Here is a 22,302-nt window from a genome sequence, read left to right as displayed (position 1 = left end):
AAACACAGTCTGGTGATACATTGCTGTGCTTTCTTGGCCAGCTAAAGCTAAAATAAATCATGAGCTTTAAGTCTTTGTTCAAACTGAGCTTGACTTGGACTCCAGCCTTCTCCCATTCACTTATTTAACTACACATTTTGACAACCTCAGCTTTTGCTACCAGCAATATTGGTACAGCACACCTAGGGCCCTTGCAAGTAGGCTTCAGTTATTTTTTTCTCTATATGAAGAGCTGAGTGAAGATCACAAACCTGGAGCTGCAGTTGGTAAACCAAGCAAAAGTCCATCTGACTTCACACAAACCAAAAGAGACTGCATTAACCAAAAGCCAGTTCCAGACTCCCTGTCTCCCACAAGCTGACTTATCAGTCATGTACAAAGGAGAAATAAAGTTATTGCTTCAAATAAAATTTGCAAACAAACAAGAAGGTTGAAATCTGAAAGCATGTTCAAGGTCACTGTAGGTTTCCCATGCTACAACCTGGTAGTAAAAGAGTCAGGCATAAATACTTCCTGCTGACAAATGGGACTTGTAGCAACAAGCCAGCACCATGCAAACAACTGGAATCTTGTGACAAAAGTCACAAGACCAAAATCACGTCAGAAAACCAGCTCTTGTGTCAAACTGCTGCAAACCTAGAGAAGGACCATGGGTCTCCATAGAGGTTTCATGCTGATGGTCACAAAGATCAGCATTTGCTTACTCTCATGGTTTTAAGGATGGGATAGGCTGCCGTTTCCAGTTCATGCTCAACAACAGATGCAATTTGTATCCTTTCATTTGGTAATGAAAACCACAGTGTGAAGCAGTCCAAGCCACTCTTCCTTCAGCATCCTAAGAGCTCTTTGCTGGAGCCCTGGCTGTTAAAAAAGCAGAATGTTGTCCCAAAGGTAACACAATTCTCCCTGCATGTCTGCTAAATGTCCCTGGGCTCCTGGATCTCAAGGCCTGAGGAAGACCCATTTGTTCTATAAAAGGCAGCCCCAGAGAACTGGATGTTCTCAGCTTAGAAAATGTGTCCCAAAGCCTGCTGCAGGTTTTCACCACAAGTATTCATGCTCTGCAAAATGAAAACCTTCAAGGCTTGGGATTTCTTAAATGCAGCAAAAGAATGACTGCAGTTTGTTTTTTAGAAATACATTTTTTCTCCAGTTGAAAATCTCTTGATAAGCCCTTACCAGAATCACGTCAAAACCCATTTCAGACTGAAAACTAACTGCAAAGTATTTAAGATAAACTTATTTAAGCATGTGAAATGAACAGCATTCAGAAATGAGGGACAGAGAAAAGACTTCAGACCAGAGCCCAGGGACTGACGTACAAAACAGGTGAGAATGTCCAATCCACCACACTATGAAAGAAGAAAAGGGTTCCAAAATCCTGACATTATCCAAAGAGAATGACAAAGGTGTTTTATCTGCCCACCAGTCTTACTGCACGTGCATTTAAAAGGAAGGATTTGGGAACATCATTGCAGGAGGAAAGGCTTAGCCCTGAAATAAAACCTGCACAGCTTCTCCAAAGCTACACGGTTACCAGCAGCACAGGGAGACAAAACAACCAAGTACAAGATGAATAATCATAATGCAGCCTGCTTTTTGAGATGGTTCCCTATTTTGGGAAATGATGGTATTGAAACAGAGCAGCTAGTTCCACTGATCCTTCACATTTATTATCGAAGTTCAAAAGGAGAAAAGCACAGCAAACTCCTTGTGCGAGGCTTTGCAAATGAATTTTTCTAAGCACGCTTCGAGATACGGTTTACTAAAAACAAATATTAGCTTAACACCATGGGAAACTGAAAGGGGTTGCAAACCTTGTTTCCTTCACATGCAGCCTGATCCTGGGCATTAGCACAGGAGAGAAGGAACCATAAATAAGTGCTAATGTAAAAACAAAGCATTTTTCAGTGCCTTTATAAATGTGTTTGCTTTTCTTGAAGAAATAATCGCTTATCTCCAGGCTACAACCAGCTCTCTCTGTGCCTGTTGTGGTGACAATGGTTCTATCAGATTGCTGTCGCTATGGTCAACTACTGATCTTGGCATTACAAGATGACCGGGAAACAAAGCTTTGCCCTTGCACAAGGACTGCAGCTTTGCAGGGGTTAGGGCACAGAAGGATAGAAATGCAAAGGGTTAATTCTGGAGCATTAAATACAGGCAACCTGAAATTATAGAGCATCTTGGGTTAAACTTTAGTGAATTAGGGACTTATCTACAAGGTGGATCTAAGCCAGCAGGTCAGATCTAGCACTCCCATCCAAGACTCCAAAACAAGTCAAAGCCAAAACGTAACTTATTTTCATCTGTGCTATTTTAGCAGTGATGAGATGTATCAAGAGAGCAGGTTAGCACATAGTGTAAGATTTTCCACTTAAACTGCAAACTAGGAGACAAGAGACAGGTGCAGACAGACAACATGTACATGAAAGGAGATAATACCAGCTCGGGTAAGGCTTAGAGTTATACTTTTTTTTTTTTTACTTCCTTTTTTTTTAAGACTGAAAAAAGCAAAGCAGTGTCTAAAGTAGCAGAGTTGTAAGACAAGCATGGTTTTGTAGATGCCTGTGAGATGCCCCTCCACTACAAAAAGCAGGCAACAAGAGCCAGAGCTCTTTGCAAGATGATCCACCATGGATCCATCTCTCAGAACTGACCGATGCGGAGTAGTCAGTGCTTGAGGAACATGCCAAGTGATTCCGTTTATTTTTCAAGCCACCGAGAATAATAAAACCAGTAGAAGTGGTACAAAAAAGTGGCAGTACGGACAGAACATAGAACCACTTACAGTTTGGAAAATGACTTCATTGAGCAGCAGTGATGGATCCTGTTTGGCCACTCCTCATGCTGAGCCAATAACCTCTGCAGGAGTGCCAGGCAATGACCTGGGTGTGGGGCTTTTTTAGCAGCCTCAGCAGAACCCATTGAACAGTACGTCCTTCGTTACAGCCCGGATGCAAGGCTTTCTGAGGGTGTGCTTGAAGATGATACGGAGGTTATGAGTATTAGCAAGGGTCAGGAGGGTGGCAGTTTGTACAGAGGTTGAAAAGGGAGACAAGAAAAGCTTAGGAGAGACGGGAGAAAAGCTCTGCTCTGATTAATTTATAGAAAGTCTGAGAGCAAAAATATGGTTGGCCAAAGGAGATATAAGAACCATAAAGGAGTAATGAATCTGTTTAATTATTTGTAGAAAGGTTATGTCTGAACTAATGTTTGTGGAAATTACTGAGAGATATATAACAAAAATGTTCCTGGACAGAGCCCAAAGATGTGGCACTGAGAAACATAGTTTGTGGTGATTTTGGTCATGGGTTGACAGTTGGATTAGATGATCTTAATGGTCTTTTCCAACCTTAATGATCCCACGATTGTGTGATCCTCTGTGCAAAGGAAGTTGAGGAAGACTCGAAATGCAGGAGACACAAAGGAAGAAGAGCAGGGTAAGACAGAGCTGGGGAGGTGACCCCAGGAAGGAAGAGCAACCCAGCTGCTGGCACTGTGTGCAGTCCAAAGTGCCAAGCAGCATGAGGATGGCTCTTTCTGGGTCAAAAAGATCATATCAGAAAAGAGTTGTAAGAATATAGAACCATTTCTATATGTTCTTAAGGCTTTTTAAAAGAAATCCCTTCCCCTTGTAAATTAATTTTTAAAGTCAGCACCTTCTGTAGTGATACCATGTAATGATTAACCACCTGTAGGCCCCTAATTAGGGGGTCGTCATTCAGCATCTCCCACAGACATCTGTAGCAATTCTGTCACCAGCGTTACCATGACCACCTTTGGTGCCACTGCCCTTTGCAGGATCACGCATTATAGTCTACCTGGGATAAGCCAGTGAAACCAAGCATAACTCCAGTTATCCATTTTCTCAGTATACAGCAGAGCTATGCACATGGAACACTTTACACCTGTATTCACAATAGAGTTCCTCCAAAGTTTCATCTACCCAGCCTAGAGTTTCCAAAATAGCACAAGGTGCATTTTCCATTTCCCTCCTGCAAGGTTAAGCACAAAACTACTGCCCAAAGGTAGCTGTGCTTCACTGCACAGCCTGCAAAGCAGCCACGCCAGGAGGGTTAATGACAGCTCACGCTGCAAAGAGGTAGCTACACAAAAACAGAGCCCAACTGCAAATATTTTATGGCCACGTAGTATTTCCATGGACTACAAATCAATGTAAAACATGTTTTCTTCAAGGGGCCTCATATAGACTGTGTTTTTAAAATGCATTCCCTCTGCTAAATATAAATCAGTAAGAGTTTTTGTTCTTCCAAAAGATTAACTAGCCTCAGTATTTTGGGATCTAATTCTGGAATACTTGAAGATGTGCCAGCTGTCTCTTCCAATTTAAATAGTTTAATGGAAAGTTTATCCTGGGCACATTTTCCATGTACGGTATAATAGCTTGGAAGTTTGAATATTAAGAGTTCACCACAAAAAGTAGTAATCTGTTAAGGTTCAACTTCACATATTTCTCAGGACAAGGAGGGAGGTGGGAACAGTGGACACCAGGCATAAGACAAACCTAAAAGCACTGCAACAACAACATGGAAATGGAACTGCAATCTAAGAGAGTAGAAAATGGAGAAATGCACCAAATGGTGCAAAGGAAATACAAGTCAGTGAAGCTTCTGTTCTGAACTCAGGCCCTGGAGTTACCTCTGAAGCGTACCTGTGAGAAATCAACGATGTGTTTCTAGACTTTGCATCTAAGCAGAGTTAAACCCATAACAGACCATTTGTATTGCATATTTATAATACAGTGAGCTATAGCAAAGTGCTTTTCTTAATTCAGTCCCTCTGTCACCAATGACAAGAGATAGGGTGTTAAGAGGGTAATGATGAACATCTCTGAATCATGGTTCTTGTCTGCATAGAGCACTGGGAAAGCATCTTCCAGCTGACTGCCTCTCATCTCTTAGCTCTGCTCCCTAACCAGAGAGCACTTCTCACTGCGAGACAGAAGTCTCAGACTGGCTACACCTTCCTACTATGCTCTCTACAAAAAATGAGGTTCTGCTGAGTATCTCCATAATAAAGCAAGCGAACAATACATTGGAATAGTACAGGCTCCCCAATACAGGGCAGAAAGTATGAATATCTCTGCAGAGATAGCATCATACTCCAGGACAGGGACAGCACCATTCACCTCCAAGGAAACACTTGCACTAAGTGGAATATTCCAAGGTTACAGTGATTTAACTCTCATACTACCTCAAAGCCACAATACGTTCAGAGACCAAAATGCTAGAGCTTAGATCACAGCAATCAGAAAAGAGCTCAGCTTGCAGCCTCAAGAGCACACAGGTTCAACCAGACCAGAGATTCACCACCTTAATATCCCTTGTGCCGCTCCAAACACCCATCCTTGGGCATAGCAGGGGTACACTCAGCACCAAGCTCATGTGCTCCTGCCTTAGAGCAGCATATATGAACAAGGGATTAACATTCCTTACAATTCATAAATGCTGACAACTTTGGATCGAAACAGTGAAATTTCCAGTGGCTTTGCTGTCTCTTCCGCATTTTGCTGCTTGAATTTATTGCAAACGTCGTGTGTGGATGGCTTCACTTTAATTTAGTATCTGGTTGGTCAGGATATATAACCCAGAGCCTGTTCTTTTACTTCTCTTCTTACCCAGCTGGACAGTGTAGATTATGTTTATCATTCACTACCACATACCATGAAGTTTTAAGCCGTAATGCTGTTTCTAAAGAATCTCAGGAAGCAGTTTTTCTTCTTATACATGACATTTACATTTAGAGTGTGCCATTTTTCCTAATATAAACCATCCATTTAGATTCACTTTGAGGTTGGGTCATTTTGCGTTAGTCTTCTTTAAAAATGCAGTGCTTTGGTCATATTTATTTCACGCTCTTCCTTCTAAAGTTCACTGCCACTGTTATTTGCAGGTGACAGCACACCTGCTGGAAGCAGCTCCTTACCCCCTCCACATTTAAAACTTAACAAGCTCTTCTAAAACGTTGTGATTGTTTTTCCAAACCCAAAGAATGCTTTGCAAAAGGCTCCCCTCTTACAGTTCTCAGATATCTAAGCTCATCTTCTTCTTTTACTGGGGGCTGCCTGCAAAGACATGTCCAAACCCAGAAGCAGTGGGTTTGCAGGGCTGCCAGGGTTGCACATAGCAAGGTGATGGCACAGCCAAAGGACAGTGCTCAGCTCTACAAGCTTTGAATCGTTAAGGTTGCAAAGAACACAGAGATCATCTTGTCCAACCACCAATCCATTCCCACCATCATGATCACTAACCACGTCCCTCTGTGCTACATCTCCATGTCTCTTGAACGCCTCCAGAGACTCCACCACCTCCCTGGGCAGCCTGTTTTGATACAATGGGGGAGATCTTCCACCCCAACAGATACACCAGCAATTTCCTGACTGCTCTCATGACTCTCCAAGCACAACAATGATCGCTGTATGAACCTTTTGCAAAACCCTTCTGGAGTTGATGTAATACTTAGATTTTTGCTTTCTGCACTGTAGATGTACTATCATTAAATATGTCTTCTGCTTTTTGGTATATTTTCACTTTTTTTTTTTTTTTTAAGCTCCCTTTTCAGTGCAAGAAATTTGCTCGCTTTGTGGTTAGTTGCTACAGTCTTTTAAAACTGTTTACATCCACAACCATTACCCTGATATCAAAGACTTTCATCCAAAATAAAGAGCCAAAGCAGTCCTAAAAAGGAAGCCCTTTAAACATGTAATTACTGAGGGTCTTCTGGTTTCTTCACTGACAAAGAGAAATTGCACTTTAATTTTTGGTTTTGATGTACACAGTCTAACTCAACCTAGAAGATACTAATCCCAGCGGCTTTTTTCCTGCTTACGTTTGGCAGCACGTAAACCCTTAAGGAATGGAGTTATTAGATCTAACAGCTTAGCAGGTGCACGAAAATGTGACTCTACTGTTTGGTCATGTTTAACCACCTCATAAATCCTTTAGAATGACAGTAGCAATGTACTTCCTTGAATTCCTCCTCCACCATTTCTCTACTGAAATCTTCATTTCTTCTCTCCTCTCTCTCCAGGAGAGCTCAGACCACACAAACTTTGCCTCTGCTTGCTTTGCCATCCTTTCTTCTCCAAAATCAGATGCACTAGCCAGCATATACAATTAAAATATTATTTTTCCAGCCAAATAATTTGAGTGCTGCTGCAGCAAAACAGAAGAAATAGCAACATTTCTCTGCTTACACAAGAATCTGGCCATCCGCTGGTGTATTCCTTCATTAATCTTCACTTTTTGTTCCAAAGGGAGAAGAGGAATCTAAATTACTGACTTCTCCAGTCCCATCTGGCTCTGCAGCTCATCACTTGCACCAGTTTAAACAGCCCTTCCAGTCATTAACTCTGTTTCTTTTGCATCTGAATCTGGCCCTATGAATTCAAACCTGAAACTTCAATGGCCAATCAGGGAATAAAGTTACCGTTTATTGTAACGAAGACAAACAGCATCCCTGGCACTAATTCCAAACAAAAAGCATGAACAGTATTCCATCGTCCTTCCAAGCCATTCCCATGCCAGGCCCACGAAGTTGTTACTTAACACTTTTCTATAAATAGGTGCTGGAGAAATCCATACAGGAACTTGTTTTTCTTAGCGCCTCCTGCAACAGGTCAGCCAGGAAATGACCAAGGGTGTTGAATCCATATTGCCTGAGGATAAGAGCATGTAGAGAGGCATCCTGTCTTTCAAAGCAACTCTACCTGCTATCTTTATGCTGAATCTCACACCAGAAGACAGCTTGGAGGTGACTCTAAGAGCACATGGAAGGGCTCCAATCCTCTCAGATTTTGTAGAGGCCAAAACATACTTCAGACTAAAAGCTCAAGGCCCAACAGTTATATATACAGCATACAGATAAAAACGCTATTTGACATCAAATTGAAGTTGCAAAAGTACAAAATTGCTACCCATCTCTATATTTTCCCAGACTGCACACTCTTAAAGTTACTCCTCTGATGTGTTGAAAGTATTCAAGGTAACTTGCCTGTACTTTCACTTGACTGCAGCTTCCTACACACTGCCATGCCTCCTCCTGCATCACACGAGTTGAAGAACCAGGCACACACGTCACAGAAATACTGATTTTGCTACATGCAAAAAGACCTATTAGATATGGTTTGTTCATGACAGTTCAATCACAGATTTACCAAAGTACAAGATTAGAAGATACAAAACTTGTATTGTCAAGGACAATACACAAAATGTGAGATACCCATTACGTGTGCTAAATAACTTTTCAATCTCCTTCAGGCAATTACCTGTGCACTGTTAAGTCAGAATTGCAATCAGAATGAGATGACCCTCTGAAGTCCCCAGAGAGCAGCTTTGCTGGATGTGGGTGCAGAGAGAGAAGGTCTCTGAAGTTGTGAGGTAACGGATAAGCAGGTAAAGAGAGAACAGGCAGTTGTTGCTTAGATAAAAGGGTAGAAACATCTTCCAGCCAAGTCACTGAGGTTACCTGACCTTTGGCAAAGAGCAGTTTTAAGAACTGCAGTCATCTCTTGCAGATAGGCTGAACGACTTTCACACCCTTTCACATTCATTTGGAGAACATTCAGATATCCCTCTGCATTTTATCCTTGCTACCATGGGAATGGATAGCCTGAATGCTTTATCCTTTGTATGATAAATGCCAATGCACCACTGCCAAAAAAGGACACAGGGAGCTGGAATCCCTGCGTCTCCATACCCACTTCTAACACCTTAAGCAGAGGCAGAGGGATCTGCAATCAGAGCTTGCAGATCTTTGTGTTGATCATCTTAATTCCTATATTTAACAGGAACTGCTCATTTCTTTGCATCAAGTGAGAATTCTAAGCCCAGATGAAAATCTCACAGTAGGATCAGATCTTTTGCAAGCAGAAGCACCCCAGATGTAGAGAATAAAAACATCTAAGTTCTGTTGTTCTGGCAGTACTTTGCTAGAGGTGGACCTGACAAACCAAGGGGTGGTCTGTCTTCTTTCCTCAAAACATGAGAGATTTCAGGAATTCATTTACAGCATAATACAAGATCTTCTAATGTATCCCAAAGTCAGCCTTGCCCATCTTCACACCTAAGCCTTCTAGAAGCCACGTTCAAAATGCAGTAAGTCAAGAAAAAGTAGATCTTTTGCAGCCAGTAACCACGCAAATTCCAAGCCACAGAATATAGACATGATATCTAGACACTGAATCAACTACCCTTGCTCAAGCACTGGGCTGGACAGAATTGAGTATGTCCAGAAACCCTGTCACAGCCATGACACTTGATCAAGGTCTCTTCAGCCAATTTAGCAGAGCCTCTGAGGAACAGAAGGATTGAAATTAGAAGAACAGCAACTCTCACCGTTTGAGAGGGACCATCATTCATCAGGATTCTCAGAACTGCATTCCCTCTAAGCATACAGCTTCACTTAGAATTGAAATAGAAGGAGACAGCCCCTTTCTGGGGTCTCTTTCCCTTTGGAATTGAAAACTCAGAGGGCAGTATTGAACTAGTTCAGGATGGGCAGAAAATAAATTGAGCAATTTTCCTTTTCCAAGCTGCATGGAATTTACAGCATCAATAATGTCTTTGTAAAAGCAATTAGATTCTTAAGGCTCTATTTTGTACTTCATAATATGAATCTGGTGTGCAAAGACATAAGTCGTTTTGATCTGGGATGTTTCAGTACATTATGGGCAGCCTTATATTTCTATCTTCCAGACTTTTTTTTCTTTTCCTTTTCTATTTTAATTTCAGTCTCCTTTTAACCTTTGAAAATATCAATTCTTAACAATCTCTGTGTGTCTCCTGTCAGTCACCCAAGAGAAAATTAAGTCACCCAAGAGAAAAGTAAGATTCCATTTCAAGTAATTTTAGTTGAGCGAGTGAATATTAGAGACATACAAAGTAGAGCTCAAGTTGTAGCTTCCAAAAATTTCCTCCCAAAAGCCTTTTCCCTTAAAGTCCAGGATTTATTTCTTTCCTAAACCGTATGCCCAATGCCTTTGTCACCAAGCTGCCATTTGGCCAGTTCTCTAACATTTAGCTTTTCCAAACAAAAAAAAATGTGAAGACTTTCTCTTTAGGCAAGAGATGTTTACCAGAAGAGATTTTCTTTACTTTAAGGATTCAACCAACCCGAAGCAGGCATCACATTTACGCCAGACCTGTGACAAATGCCTGTTGAGCTGCAGCACTTAAACCACTTGCATTTTAAACAGCAGTTTGTCAAGTGATGTTAATTATTTGGGAGGTCTATGCTCCTAGAAACATAAACATTTCTTTTTATACTGATCACATTTTTTTTCCATGTGGTGCTTCCAGCAGAGACTGAAATTAAAATGGTTTCTGTGTGCCATGGTGTGGTTTATGGCTCAATTTCCCTGCAAACAGAGGGTAGCATTGCACTGGGCTCTACACAACGCTTTCCCATCCTTCCTTGACTATTGGAAACCTCTCAGTAGGTGGGAGAGCTCTTCCAGGCTCAAACCCACTCCTCCTCCTCGAGGCCACGCAGCTTTCTCATTGCTGATAGAACAGGTCTGGAACTTGCAACAGCCTATGGAGCACTTGAACTTTGCAAAGCAAGCAAAGGGCCTGGTTAGCTGGGAAACACCGCAGGGAACAGAATAGGCTTTATGCTGGAGGCTTAGTCAAAGCAAGGCTTCACTCCTGCCAAGGTACAACTCAAACATGAGCACCTGATGCCCTCAAAACGCCAACTGAAGTGTGCTTCCCCCACACCGCACCAAGACTGACCTTAGTTTTGAGTGGTACCCACTGCCTTCATGCAGTCACAAGAAGAAAACCAGAGCAAAACATGCAGTCAGACTACAACTGATGCTCTCAGAAAGCACACCAAGCAGTCTGCATGTCAATGCTGGGAACTGCCCAGGGCTCTGTGTGCTTTGATCCATAATTATTTCTTTTCTAAAGTAGTCAAAGATGGGAACAGTTTTGGTTACCTTGTTGAAATTTATGAAGTGGCCCCTGAACATCTTTCTCATTTGGTCAAGTGCAGGGTCCTTTCTCTTCTCCAGACTTCATCAACAAAGCCTGCTGCTAGCAGTGTAGTGCCCCAGGGCTACAGCAGTGTGTTTGTAGGTCACATCACTCTGACCAGCCTCTGGGCAGGACTGCTGCATGAGGGACACTAAAATCTGCAAGGTAGGACAATTCAAACCCTAGGCACCCTGCATTACTTGACCTCTAATGCTTCCCCTCTGTATTAGCATATATCCTTTTCTGACTGCATGAGTAAATGCAAAACAAGACACACAAAAAAAGGGAGCTGATTTTTATAGCAAGGAGCCTTGGTTTATCCCAAGGGCTTGAGGAAAAGGGCAAGAACTCCAGATTTCTGCCAACACTGGCTGTTGCAGGGGAAGCAAGCAGGATTATACCATTTACATTCTGCATCACATTCATTATTGTATTATTATATATATTGCTTTATAATTATTATATATATTGCTTTTATTATGTCCAACTCCCCTTCTCCCCTCCCCCTTCTTTTTTTTATTACTATCATTTTTTCTTTAAGATAGAAGTGCTATCAACCTTTACAATGGGAAATATATACTGATCAATTACAGTGGCTCTGTCTGCATTCCTACTCCGTTGCTGGGCTGCCAGACCCAAAGTGAATCCCAAATAAACCAAAGGATTCTTCTTCCCAAACCCACCAATTGCAGTCATCTTGAATGTTATTTTTAATGCCAACAAAGTACAGCATCCCTTCAAGACACAATCAAGGACAGAGTCAAGGAACAGAAATACCACTGAAGCCATCTTGACAGGAGCTACAGAGGAGAAGGCTCTGACTCATCTCAGACCAGCTTCACTCAGATAAATATGTCTTCAAAGAAAAATACTGTAATTTAGAGAGGGATAGATGGGGAGAAAACCAAACAGACAGCAACACTAATAGGGATCAACCCTACAGCAAAATAGCGTCAGACACAGGACTGCAGCATATGCTCTGATCAGGGGCACATGGACCATGAGGCTGGCAGGCATGCTCCTTGTTCAGCCTCTGGGAGATGAGATCTCTCCTGACCTCCAGCTCCACTCCCTGCTGCGCCATCAGTAAATTCCTACTGATTCCCCAGGGCAATCCATCAGGATCAATTCCTTGCCCTGCCTTCACTTTTCAAGAAGCTCCCTATTTTTCTATGATTAATCTTTTTTAGACTGATCTCAATTCCACCCTCAGCATGTATGGATATTAATATAATATTCTTTAAGAAAAAGGAAGCAGGACTGTCAGTTTTGCAACTGCATGGCTAGAGACCACCTCTTCTCAACTCCTCCTAGATGCCAGCAGCGGTAACTGTGTTTGTTCCACAAACCTGTTTTATACCATCAACAGTATGTTTCTTCTGGTTCTGGGAACATTTGTTCTGATTAAGCACAAAGATGTTTCCTTGAGACTCAGAAGAGGATACAACAAACCCTTCTGAAGTGACACCTGCTACCTCTAAATTAATTGAAAGATAGCTAAACATACCATCCCTAATTCTCAACAAAAGAGGAATAAGGAACAAGTGGAGACAGATCAGATGTAAGAACAGCTCCCTGTAGAGGAGGGCGAGGACCATTCAAAGAGGGGACAAATAAGACAACCAAGTCTGAAAAACTACACAAAACATTCAGTCCCTCGGTCCCCTCAGCACCAAAGAGGATATGGGAAAAAAGAACAGGGATAATGCCAGGAAAGCAGAAGATTAAACTAGAACTGGGATGCTCTTTGCTCACAGCACTTACACCAAGACCCCTAGAGTCAAATAATGCCACAGCTAATGAAGAAGTCATCTGCCTTTCACAATAGAGTTTTCAAGTATAAATGTGATTACCCATAAAATCCCTGTATATGGAGGCAGTACCCATTTCACCTGAGAAGTTGTCAGCAGTCACTACTGTCAGCCACCTAAGGACATTCGAAAGTGACCCACAGGTCAGAGGCACAAACTGAAATAATCTCTGGGAGCCCCACTTTTAGCAAATGCCAGCAGTACTTTGGCACTCTGCCCGGGGTCTTCTGCACCAGTTAATCCAAGCCTGAGCAGGATTAACTTCCCATACACACACATACTCATTTGCTTTCAGAGCTAGATAGCAATCTTGCTGAAAGCAGAACGACCTTAGAAAGAGCCTCTTCTCCCCATCTCATCTTGGTTCTCAGTGAGTGACTGCCTGCAGAATATGGGAACTGTTAACCCCCTACTGAGGGTAAAGCGATTTTCAATCACTCCACATATGGAAGCTAAGTAAGATACCTCAGAATCCAGACAACAGTTTAGAAATGACAAAAAATGCAAAGTAAAATTGACTTGTAAAGAAACCTCACTACATTGGTGCTGTCAGATTGCTGCTAATGTTAAAACATCTCTTATTTCTTCTGGGATATTTTACAGTTTTAATCAGATCAAAGAAGTCAGAAATTCTTTAATCTGAAGGTGTGTACAATGGTGTGTGCTAGAGTACAATTCTCCTGGGCAGTATTAACTGCAAGGGTGAAATGCAGCATTTGGCAGAGTTGTTGCAGAATAGGCAAGGAACACACAAAGTAGGAAATAGAGCATGGGGCTGATTCAGCACTTGCCTATAGATATACCATTCACTACACTACAAAGCATTAAGAGAAAGCTAAAAATAGAGCTCCATTGTGCAAAGAAGGAATAAATGAAGTTGCACACCATGGCTATTTTTCACTCAGGAAACGACCTCCAGCTTCCACTGTTCCCCAGTGCCCTACAGCAGCAAATCAGCAGCTCATTGGGGCTGGAGGCTCCCAGCCAACCCCAAACCTCCCAGTGACACCTGTGAGTCAGTCCCACAGACTGCTCTACATGGGAACAAAATGCAGAGGAAGGACAGCACCAGCACTTCACACCTATTCTGCATGGAAATAAAACAGCAGCCAGGGGCAGGAAAAGGCTGTGGCGAACAAGATGCCAATGAAATTGGAAATGAACCCATGTAGCTGCCCGAAAGTCTTTACCACCATGTAGAGCAGATGGAGAGCTGTTATGCCACTACTCCTGCATCCTTCTGCCTCCTGCTACTCAACCACACAGCTGTGCAGCACACCAGGACTTACATAGGTAAGGGGAAATTCTGGCCATATGTAATGCTTACACCTGTATATACACCCCAAGATGGGAGCCATTATTTTTGTTGTATCCTCAGGCTGCAGAGCATCATCAGCTTAAGAAGCTTAAAAACTCAATTGTTCAAGCCAAAAGTTACATCTGTCAGTCACTGCTGCTTCCCAGGCTAAAAAACTGATGCGTTCTCACCAGGGACTCCTTTGCAATTAGGCTGATGCCATACAATTACAGTTCGGGAAATGTGACACAAGACACCTTTTTTCTGCTCCTTGTAAAAATTATTCTGCTGCAAATCACTGATGTGTGCCCAAGACACGAGAGTAATTAAAACAAAAATACGACAAAGCCCTGCAATGAGGGACTTATTAACAACTGTGACTTGTAGGAGGGAAGGTTATTCAGCAAACGTGCATGCAGCAGACACATCCCCTGCACATGAATTAATGCACTGTGTACACTCCAGCTAGTCAAAAGCCCTCTGAAGAGATACGGACACGTTCATCGCTAACCTCCGCACGTAGACACGCACTGAACCCTCTCCAGCACAGTGCAGCAGCTTCCTTGGCTGAAGCCTGACTTTTTGTCTGCTCTGTTCCAAGAGAATAATAAAAATATATTTAAAATAATAATTATAAAAAAACATACTCGAGATGTTTTTTCTCAGACAAAAATGGGATTTGATTCCCCCAAAAATGAATGCAAATAGCATCTCACTCACAGCCATCGAGAGGAATTAAAAACTAACGCAGCAGGTGACAGCTGAACCAACTGCGTAAGAAGAACGTACTTGTTCGGAGGTATGCGTCCATCAGAGATGTTTTATGCACGATTATTAACAAGTAGTTGAATATAAATATTTAGATAAGTCTGCCTATGTTGTAGGAACACTATAGCACACAGCCAGTCTTGAAGAAACTCGCCTCAGATGAACCACGAGCAATCATATTAACATTTCCTGTTTAAAATATTGCTAACGTAAACACCACATGTATAGATGTTCCCTTTTGCATGGACTGTAAACATCCTGTCCATCACAGCTACGTTACCACTGGACTTCCTACTTCAACTTTCCTCCTTTTTGCACAGAGAGAACTGGAAAGCACGCCAAGGACTTGCATGCATGGGGTGGGAAGGGGGAAGAGAAGCACAGACCATCACAGTGCCATGGGCACGTGGACAGAGATTGCACGAGAGCATTTGGGCAATGCACATCACGGAGAATAAGGAATGAATAGCACCTGTGTGCCAACACACACAAAAGCCATAAGACGTCTCCCTTCAAATGTCCCACAGCTGTTAAACACCACCATGCTGCTCTGATGCTTTTTGAAGGAGCACCACCCGCACAGCCCATCTTTCAATTCATCTTTTCCAACCTGACCAAAGTGAGAGAGGGCAACCAGGGGCAGGCAGACCCCTGTGCACCATGCCAGGCTTGGGAGCTGTGCCCATCCCAGCAGGAGTCTCCAGCAGCTGGGCAAGGCAGCTTCGCCCCATCCCAGATGATTTTCAGCTGAGTTTAATGACTCAGGTGCCCCTGAAAAGCCCAGCCCAGTCTTTCAGCACGGAGACAGAGCTGGAAACATCTGAAAGCAGCAGATTTGTACTTTACCCGTGGTTTCTATAAAAGCAAGGGGCATTAACCCCCAAGGCTGCTTACAGAGCTCCTTTCGGTATCATTACGTTCAGTTTCATTTATTCTTCCGAGAAACTGATATGTTTCGGTTCTCTTTCCCCAGCATATCTGAAAACAGAGGCGTTCAACAGAAAGATGGAACTGCAGGAATGGCAGCCACGGACAAACCACAAGCACAGATGTGGTCTATTTTCATTACATGTCCTTTGGTGGATGACTTCTTCCTATTTTTAAATATAAAGCACGCCCACGTTTCAAAAGACTTGCGCTACACTCAGCAGCGTATCACCTCTCATTGCAACGCTGCCTGTAGCCCCTCTGTCCACAGAGGGAAATTCAGCAGAGTTAATTACCCGTGTCTCCTCATTACTTTGCATCTCCCAAGGAAATATAAAAGGAGGAGAGCCGCGCTGGCAGGCGGAGCAGCACCGTAAGGCAGAAGTTGCAGGCTCAGTAGGCAGCAGAAAGCCCTGGCAGGAATGCCAGGTCCCTGGCACACACACAGAGCTGCTGCTCCTTCCCAGCCAGGTTTCTCAAGTTCATTCAAATGCCACTTCAAACGGGAAATGGAACCTACAACAGCCAGAGCTGTTTGTTTTGGGTTGGGCTTTTTTTGTTTGTTTGCTTGCTTTTTTGTAAGTGTTGACCCACCAGCACTCACATTCTGCACACGACGTGAACACTGCGACATTATAGAAGAAATAAGGTCAGACCGTGGGTGACACTTCAGAACAGATGATGAACAAATTCCAATCTCACTCGAGACGCGCCGTTAGGAAAGTCATCTGCTCCCTAACTCTGTCCATTTGTTCCTTAAGCTGCAGAGTTCGTGTTTTTCACCCAATCCAACAAGAATTGGGTCTGGGACGTGAATACTCACAGCCTCCTCATCTACCTCTCACACCTCTGGCTCAAAGGAAGCACACGAGCAGCTCCAAGCCCACACAACACGATCTGCGCGTTTCCCATCCCCTATTTACTATAGCAACCAGGAAGTTTCTCTGACAGCCCGCTCCCCCCGCACTGAACGTGCAGCACACCGGCTGTGTCCCGAGGTGAGCAGAACACTGCGGAGCGGTCGGCACGTTTAACGAGGGCAGGATTCTCACTGAAATATTTATGGCGTGAGATCTGCGCGGCCACGGCCCCACGTTGCCTATTGCTCCGGATTTTACTGTAGCATCGCGCCGGGCGCTCTGCCCCCCTCCCTGCACGGCTTCACGTTACCTAGCAAAGCAGGCAGGCTCCATAGCTCAGCAGAGCACAGGGAGTAGTTCAAACCAGCGTTCGTTCCACGCAATATAGAAATGAATGAATACTACGGAGCGGCTGACGGGAAGGAGACGCAAGGTGACCGCTTCCAAAGCCTCCGAGTTCCCCTTCGGCAACCTACATCCCCGCTGGAAACTGGCACACAGCACACGCATCTCCTTCATTGCACCCCCAGCCCCTCACCTTCCCCCTCGCAACGCTCACCGTGCAGCGGCCCGCGGGTCACCTGGCCCCCCATAGCCGCCCCTTTAGGCACCACCGGCGCTCATCGCTCCGTAGCCCCCGGCCCCGCTGCCCCTCGCCGGCTGCCTCCACCCACTCGCGGCCCTCCCGCACCGGCGCTGGGATCTGTCACGTTTATTTACATAAGAAGGAGGAGACTTCGCGTCTTCCTGAAATAGCTGCCGACGCTTCGGGGATGCGGCGTTCCCCCACCCCTCCCCGCTGTCCCCAGCATCTCATACTGCGCTCCCAAAAGCGGAGCCACGGAGGTGGCCGTGGTACCCGGCAGCGCTCAGAACAAAGCCCGAGGCGCTGCCAACTTCACTCACCGCGTTCAGAACTTATTTATAAACAGCCAACGGATTTGGGCATTGAAAACCACTTTAGGATCCCAGTGTGGAGCCTCGGAATGAATTGGGAGGGCAAAAATTAAAATTAAATAAAATAGGAGGAAAAAAAATTATTACCAGACATCACTGCACCAGAGTCTTCGAACGGCCTCTGCTGGTTAATTATTAGTTATTTAATAGCAAAGGAGTACTTGAAATGCAGACTGGTTCACCACGGACTGGAATAATAAAAACATTATCCCCATCAACTCCTTGGTGCCAGGTTTGCACGCTCAGCCCAGTGCCTGTGCTGCAGCCCATTACCTCTGCTGGCAGAAAGCAGCATTAGAAGCAGGGAATGGGGGGGTGCCAGGGCAGTGGTCCTGCTCCCCTTCCCCCATGCAGGAGCTGGCTCTCTCCTCTCCATCTCCAGCCCCACACGTGCACCATCTCCCTTGCATCTCTCCTGTCTGCTGCTCTAAGGGTACATGAGCACAGCGGGCACCATGCTGCCACAGCCGGCTATGGTGCATCCAAGCTGACTTATTTAAAAGTAATTCATGCAGCTTATTGCTATGCTACAGTCACTCCTCATTCTGCGAAGGAGCGGGGCTCAAACTTGCACAGCCACAAACCCAGCTCTGCCTCCCACCCCTTACCACAGTGCTGGGCAAAGCTTGCCACCCCACTGCCTTCATTCTCCCAACTGGGATAACGGGAAATTAGATTATTGCTTAGAATGGCTGGGTAAGAGAAATAAAAAAAAGAAAAAAAAAAAAAAAGCAATGCAAAAAAGCTCAAGCTGGAGAAGCACGGTCAGGGTGTTTGCACTAACGCCGCGTGCGTGAGGAAAGCTGTGCCAAGCATTTCCAACCTGCCAGAGGAGCATCCCCAGCAGCAGCAGGCACCGCCAGCACCCGGCTCCCTCTGCCCCGCCGAGGAGACTCGCACCCGGAGCCAAGCAGCAGCGTTCCCTGGGATGAGCAGCTCTCAGCTCCTCCCTGCCCAAACTCACACTCTGCAGAGCTTACAGCAGCTTCTTGGCAGAAGACTTGGGTGGTGTGGTTTTTTTTCCCCTCTTTTTATTCTTCCCTCCTGGACGATGCTGCATTTACAGCAGCAGTGGTGCAGCGCGAGGATGTATCCCCAGGAGCACTGCAGCGTGGCCCATGCATCCCAGCTGGCACAGGGCAGCACCCGGGTCACACTGACCCAGTGCCTCACACTGACAGCAAAGTGAACGATGAGTACTGACACCTCAAACCACTGCGTTTCACCCCAAGGAATTAAGGTTTACTCCAATCTCCAACCCCAAATTTTCTCCCTTGCTTGCTCAGTTCTGCTTTCCATCCTTACCTTAATCTTGCTGCAGCTCTGTGAATAATTGAGTTTTTGGTTCACTGCCTCAACCAAGAGATTGCTAAGAAAAAAAAAAATCATTTTGTGTTGGCCCAAAACTGAATGCTTTGTGCGTCTTACTGAACAAAATGTTTCTTTAACTCAAAAATGAAGCATTTTTAAGAGTTATTTTTACCTCTTCTTTTTTTTTTTTTTTTTTTTCTTCAAGTTACGGTCACTGAATCCAGCTCTGAAATAATGTCTTAAAAAAAAAAAACAAAACATTAAGCATTTTGTTCTACGTACACCAAAAGGAAAAATTTGAGCCATTATCATTTCAGATTATTTTAGTGTTTGTAACTTATTGACTTTATTTGTTTATATGGGATGGTGGGAGGGTGGGGAGGGCAGGATGCCAGAATGAGTCATCCTGCTTGGCAGAAAATTATAAACAATTTCAGTTGATTGAAAAATTGCCTTTTGCAAAAAAAATAAAATAAAACCAAAAAACCAACCCACATAGAATAGTACCCCTCCTCCCCAACATCCCAATAGCACCAAGGCAGTGCAGTGGTCTGCCCTTTGTGCGATGCTAACTCCTCAAGGATTATTTGCCATACAGCAAAGCTTTCTCCAGCAGCCATTGGCATCCTGATCCAATGCTTAGCAACCCTGCCCATGGCTGGAGCTCAAAGATCTTTAAGGTCCCCTTCCAGACTAAGCCATTCTATGATTCCACACCTCATACTGGAACTTCTCTGATCTGGGCCTATCACACCTCCATCTCCCTTTCAGACTTTGCCCTTTTCCTAATTTCTCTTCATTCTTCCACGTTTCTAACTCTTCTCTAGATGTTGGGGGGGAACAAAGCCAACTCTATCTACATCCCTATTCCCACTTTATAATTCTCCATGTTGATAACCTCCAGGTCCCTTTGGGTTATTTTTCTGCCCTTGCCCATTGTAACATCAAGTATTGAAATAATATATATATTATCACCACTTGAGCTCCCTTCTGACAAATTACCGATAGAGATACTAAGGTGTGACCCAACAGAAACCCAGCTCCCAAATCCACTCCTGTTCATAAACAGCATCCAGCAAGTTAAGTCCAAGCAGCATCACTGATCCAAGTAAGAATCTACTGCAGGAGTGTGCTTTGAGGCAGTACCTGACCTTGCTAAATATATTTATTAACTAGAAGATTAGAATGCTGAGGCTGCAAAGGATGCAGTCATCAGGATGCTTCTTTGGACTGAAGCCTTGGATGCTTCTGATTCAGCCTTAAGCAGACAGGAAGGCACCTCTCCCACAGTCCCAAGATACATCCTCAGCATATGGGCACTGGGCAGTGTTTTAGGGTATGGAAAATGAGACAGATCCATTGCTTTCTCAACAGCAAGGAGGAGGACATGATGGACCCATCAATGTCTGGGAAATGCATCCCAAGATAGTTGTGATGTCTGATGTCCTTTGCCTGTGTAAGCAAAAAAAAAACCCAAAACAGTGGGCAGACGTGGCACTGAGTGACATGGTTTAGTGGCCTTGATGGCTGGACTAGGTGATCTTTATGGTTTTTTTTCCAACTTTATTGGTTCTGTGAACTGCCTTCTTCTTCTGTGCTCATCACTTTCCTCAGCCTGTCCCTCTCTTAATAGGATTTTATCTACTTTAAAGCACTTCACCACAACATGGTCTGAATCTTCCCCAAAAATTACTGTAGGAGAAAGCAGGAAACTGGAAATCAATCAGATGTTTTCCAGGGGCAGAGACCCTTCTCTTTATGACTTTAGTGTTTAAGAAGCTGTCATCAATATTGCTACTACCACGTGCCTTCAGCTTCACAGTAACAAATCAATTGACTGAAAGTTGCCCTTTCTCACTCAATACAGAATCTCTCAACAAGCAGCTAGAGATTGAGGGAGATGGGAGGATTCAGAGGACCATTTTCTCAGGTCTTTTTTCAGCATAAGCTTCAGACTGCTGTTACAGCAGAGAGCTCACATGTACAGAAATCAGGCTTCCTTCAGAAACCTCAGCCACTGTAACTCAAGGAAAACTAATGCTCTCAACAGCAAGGCATCCAAGGGAAAATGTCTCACCAGCAAACATTAATGCACAAACAACAGTGACTAGAGCTGGGATATCTTACATTCTAATCACCCTTTTAACTAGAATTTATTGCTATTAGTAGAGGGATCTTAGAAAGCAGAGATGCATCTTCAGGCTATTCTTTGTGTGAAACACAATGAAACAGATACCGACCTAGCAAAAGGAATACTGATTAGCTGATGCTTACACACAGCCAGCTGAGAATGCAATGAGTTATGTAATTAAAGTATTACTCTGGATAAAAACCCCCAATCTCAATACTCAAGTCAAAGGAAATTCAAAATCCTAGCTGAAATCCTTAAAAATCAAGACCACCATTTCTAAATCCAGCACCACGACCACTAACCCAAGTGCTTGGGTACCCCGGGGCAGATTGCTGCAGCACAGCAGGATGGACAATTTAGGGGCAGGAAAGCTCCCTAACACTAGCATCCCTAGCATCTCCCTAACACTTGCACTCAGTGTAAGTAAGACGTCAGTGCCGTTTTCTTTGGTGACAGGAACCACTGTGGCACAGTGGTAAAGGCTGTCACTCAGGAAGGCAATGAAGACATCAGTGAGGTATCTGAGTGGAAGTCCAGGCTGTGGGCTGGCTCAGTGAAGGAGACACAGCAACAGGAGAGCTCAGCTGAGCCCTGCCTGCTCAGTGCTTTATCTCAGTCCCTGTGCAACCACCTACAGGAGCAGCAGAAGGGAAGATTGCTAGCAAGAAGCACAGGGCAGAGCAGCAAGAAGGATTTCCAAGGCAAGGAACTGAGCAAAACCCAGACTTGCTTGCACAGCATCTTTCCATCAGCATGCAAATGTTCTTAAGCTCCCACTGGATGCAGTTTTTCCTTTTCAAGGGCAGAAGTGTTCCCCTCCTTACTTAGTTCTGAGCTACCAAAAGATAATGTCGTACAGAAATTCTGACAGAATTACACCAGGTAGCAGAGGCTGGAAATGGTAAAACTCAGTGTAAGACACAATTTGCCATAAAGCACCATGATAGGCTAAGCAGCATTTCTGAGCAGAATTTCTAGACAGTATAAAAAAGCTGTCTGAGCTCCAGGGCAACATCACCTGGCACCCACCAAAAGCCCGCAATGAGGGACAACATCACAGCATATGTGTCAATGACTGCATTTTCAAACGTCCTCATGTCTATTTACATGAGAAATTAACATTAACACAACAGTTCACAATGAGAGCAGAGGCTCTCTCTTCATGCACAATGCTTTTTCAAGAGCATTTTAGACCTAAATGAAATAAGATAAAGCAAGCACCTCACCAGAAGAAGCACAC

At 44.0% G+C, this 22,302-nt stretch overlaps 1 protein-coding gene across 4 annotated transcripts in view; it reads right to left on the bottom strand.

The window, feature by feature from the left end:
• The window catches only part of NEURL1 (neuralized E3 ubiquitin protein ligase 1), a 128,272-nt gene that overhangs the window by 54,727 nt on the left and 51,243 nt on the right, over positions 1-22,302 (bottom strand). The window contains exons 1-2 of one of the 4 annotated variants that reach the window (XM_085555260.1): positions 18,444-18,561; positions 17,708-17,808 (exon numbers count right to left, since the gene is read on the bottom strand). The exons of 1 other annotated variant lie outside the window; for it this stretch is intronic. In XM_085555260.1, coding sequence (XP_085411386.1) covers positions 17,708-17,714 — 7 coding nt within the window. In that variant the 5' untranslated portion in view covers positions 17,715-17,808; positions 18,444-18,561. Of the gene's footprint in view, positions 1-17,222; positions 17,340-17,707; positions 18,352-18,443; positions 18,562-22,302 lie in introns of those variants that run through there. 2 more of the 4 variants (XM_015867115.3, XM_015867114.3) reach the window with 2 other exon arrangements.

This window comes from Coturnix japonica, chromosome 8, assembly GCF_054131305.1.
Source record: "Coturnix japonica strain WE chromosome 8, WE-NBRP24, whole genome shotgun sequence".
Lineage (NCBI taxonomy): Eukaryota > Metazoa > Chordata > Aves > Galliformes > Phasianidae > Coturnix > Coturnix japonica.
Note: the sequence above shows the minus strand (reverse complement) of the source record. Positions and strands in the feature narration are given on the sequence as shown.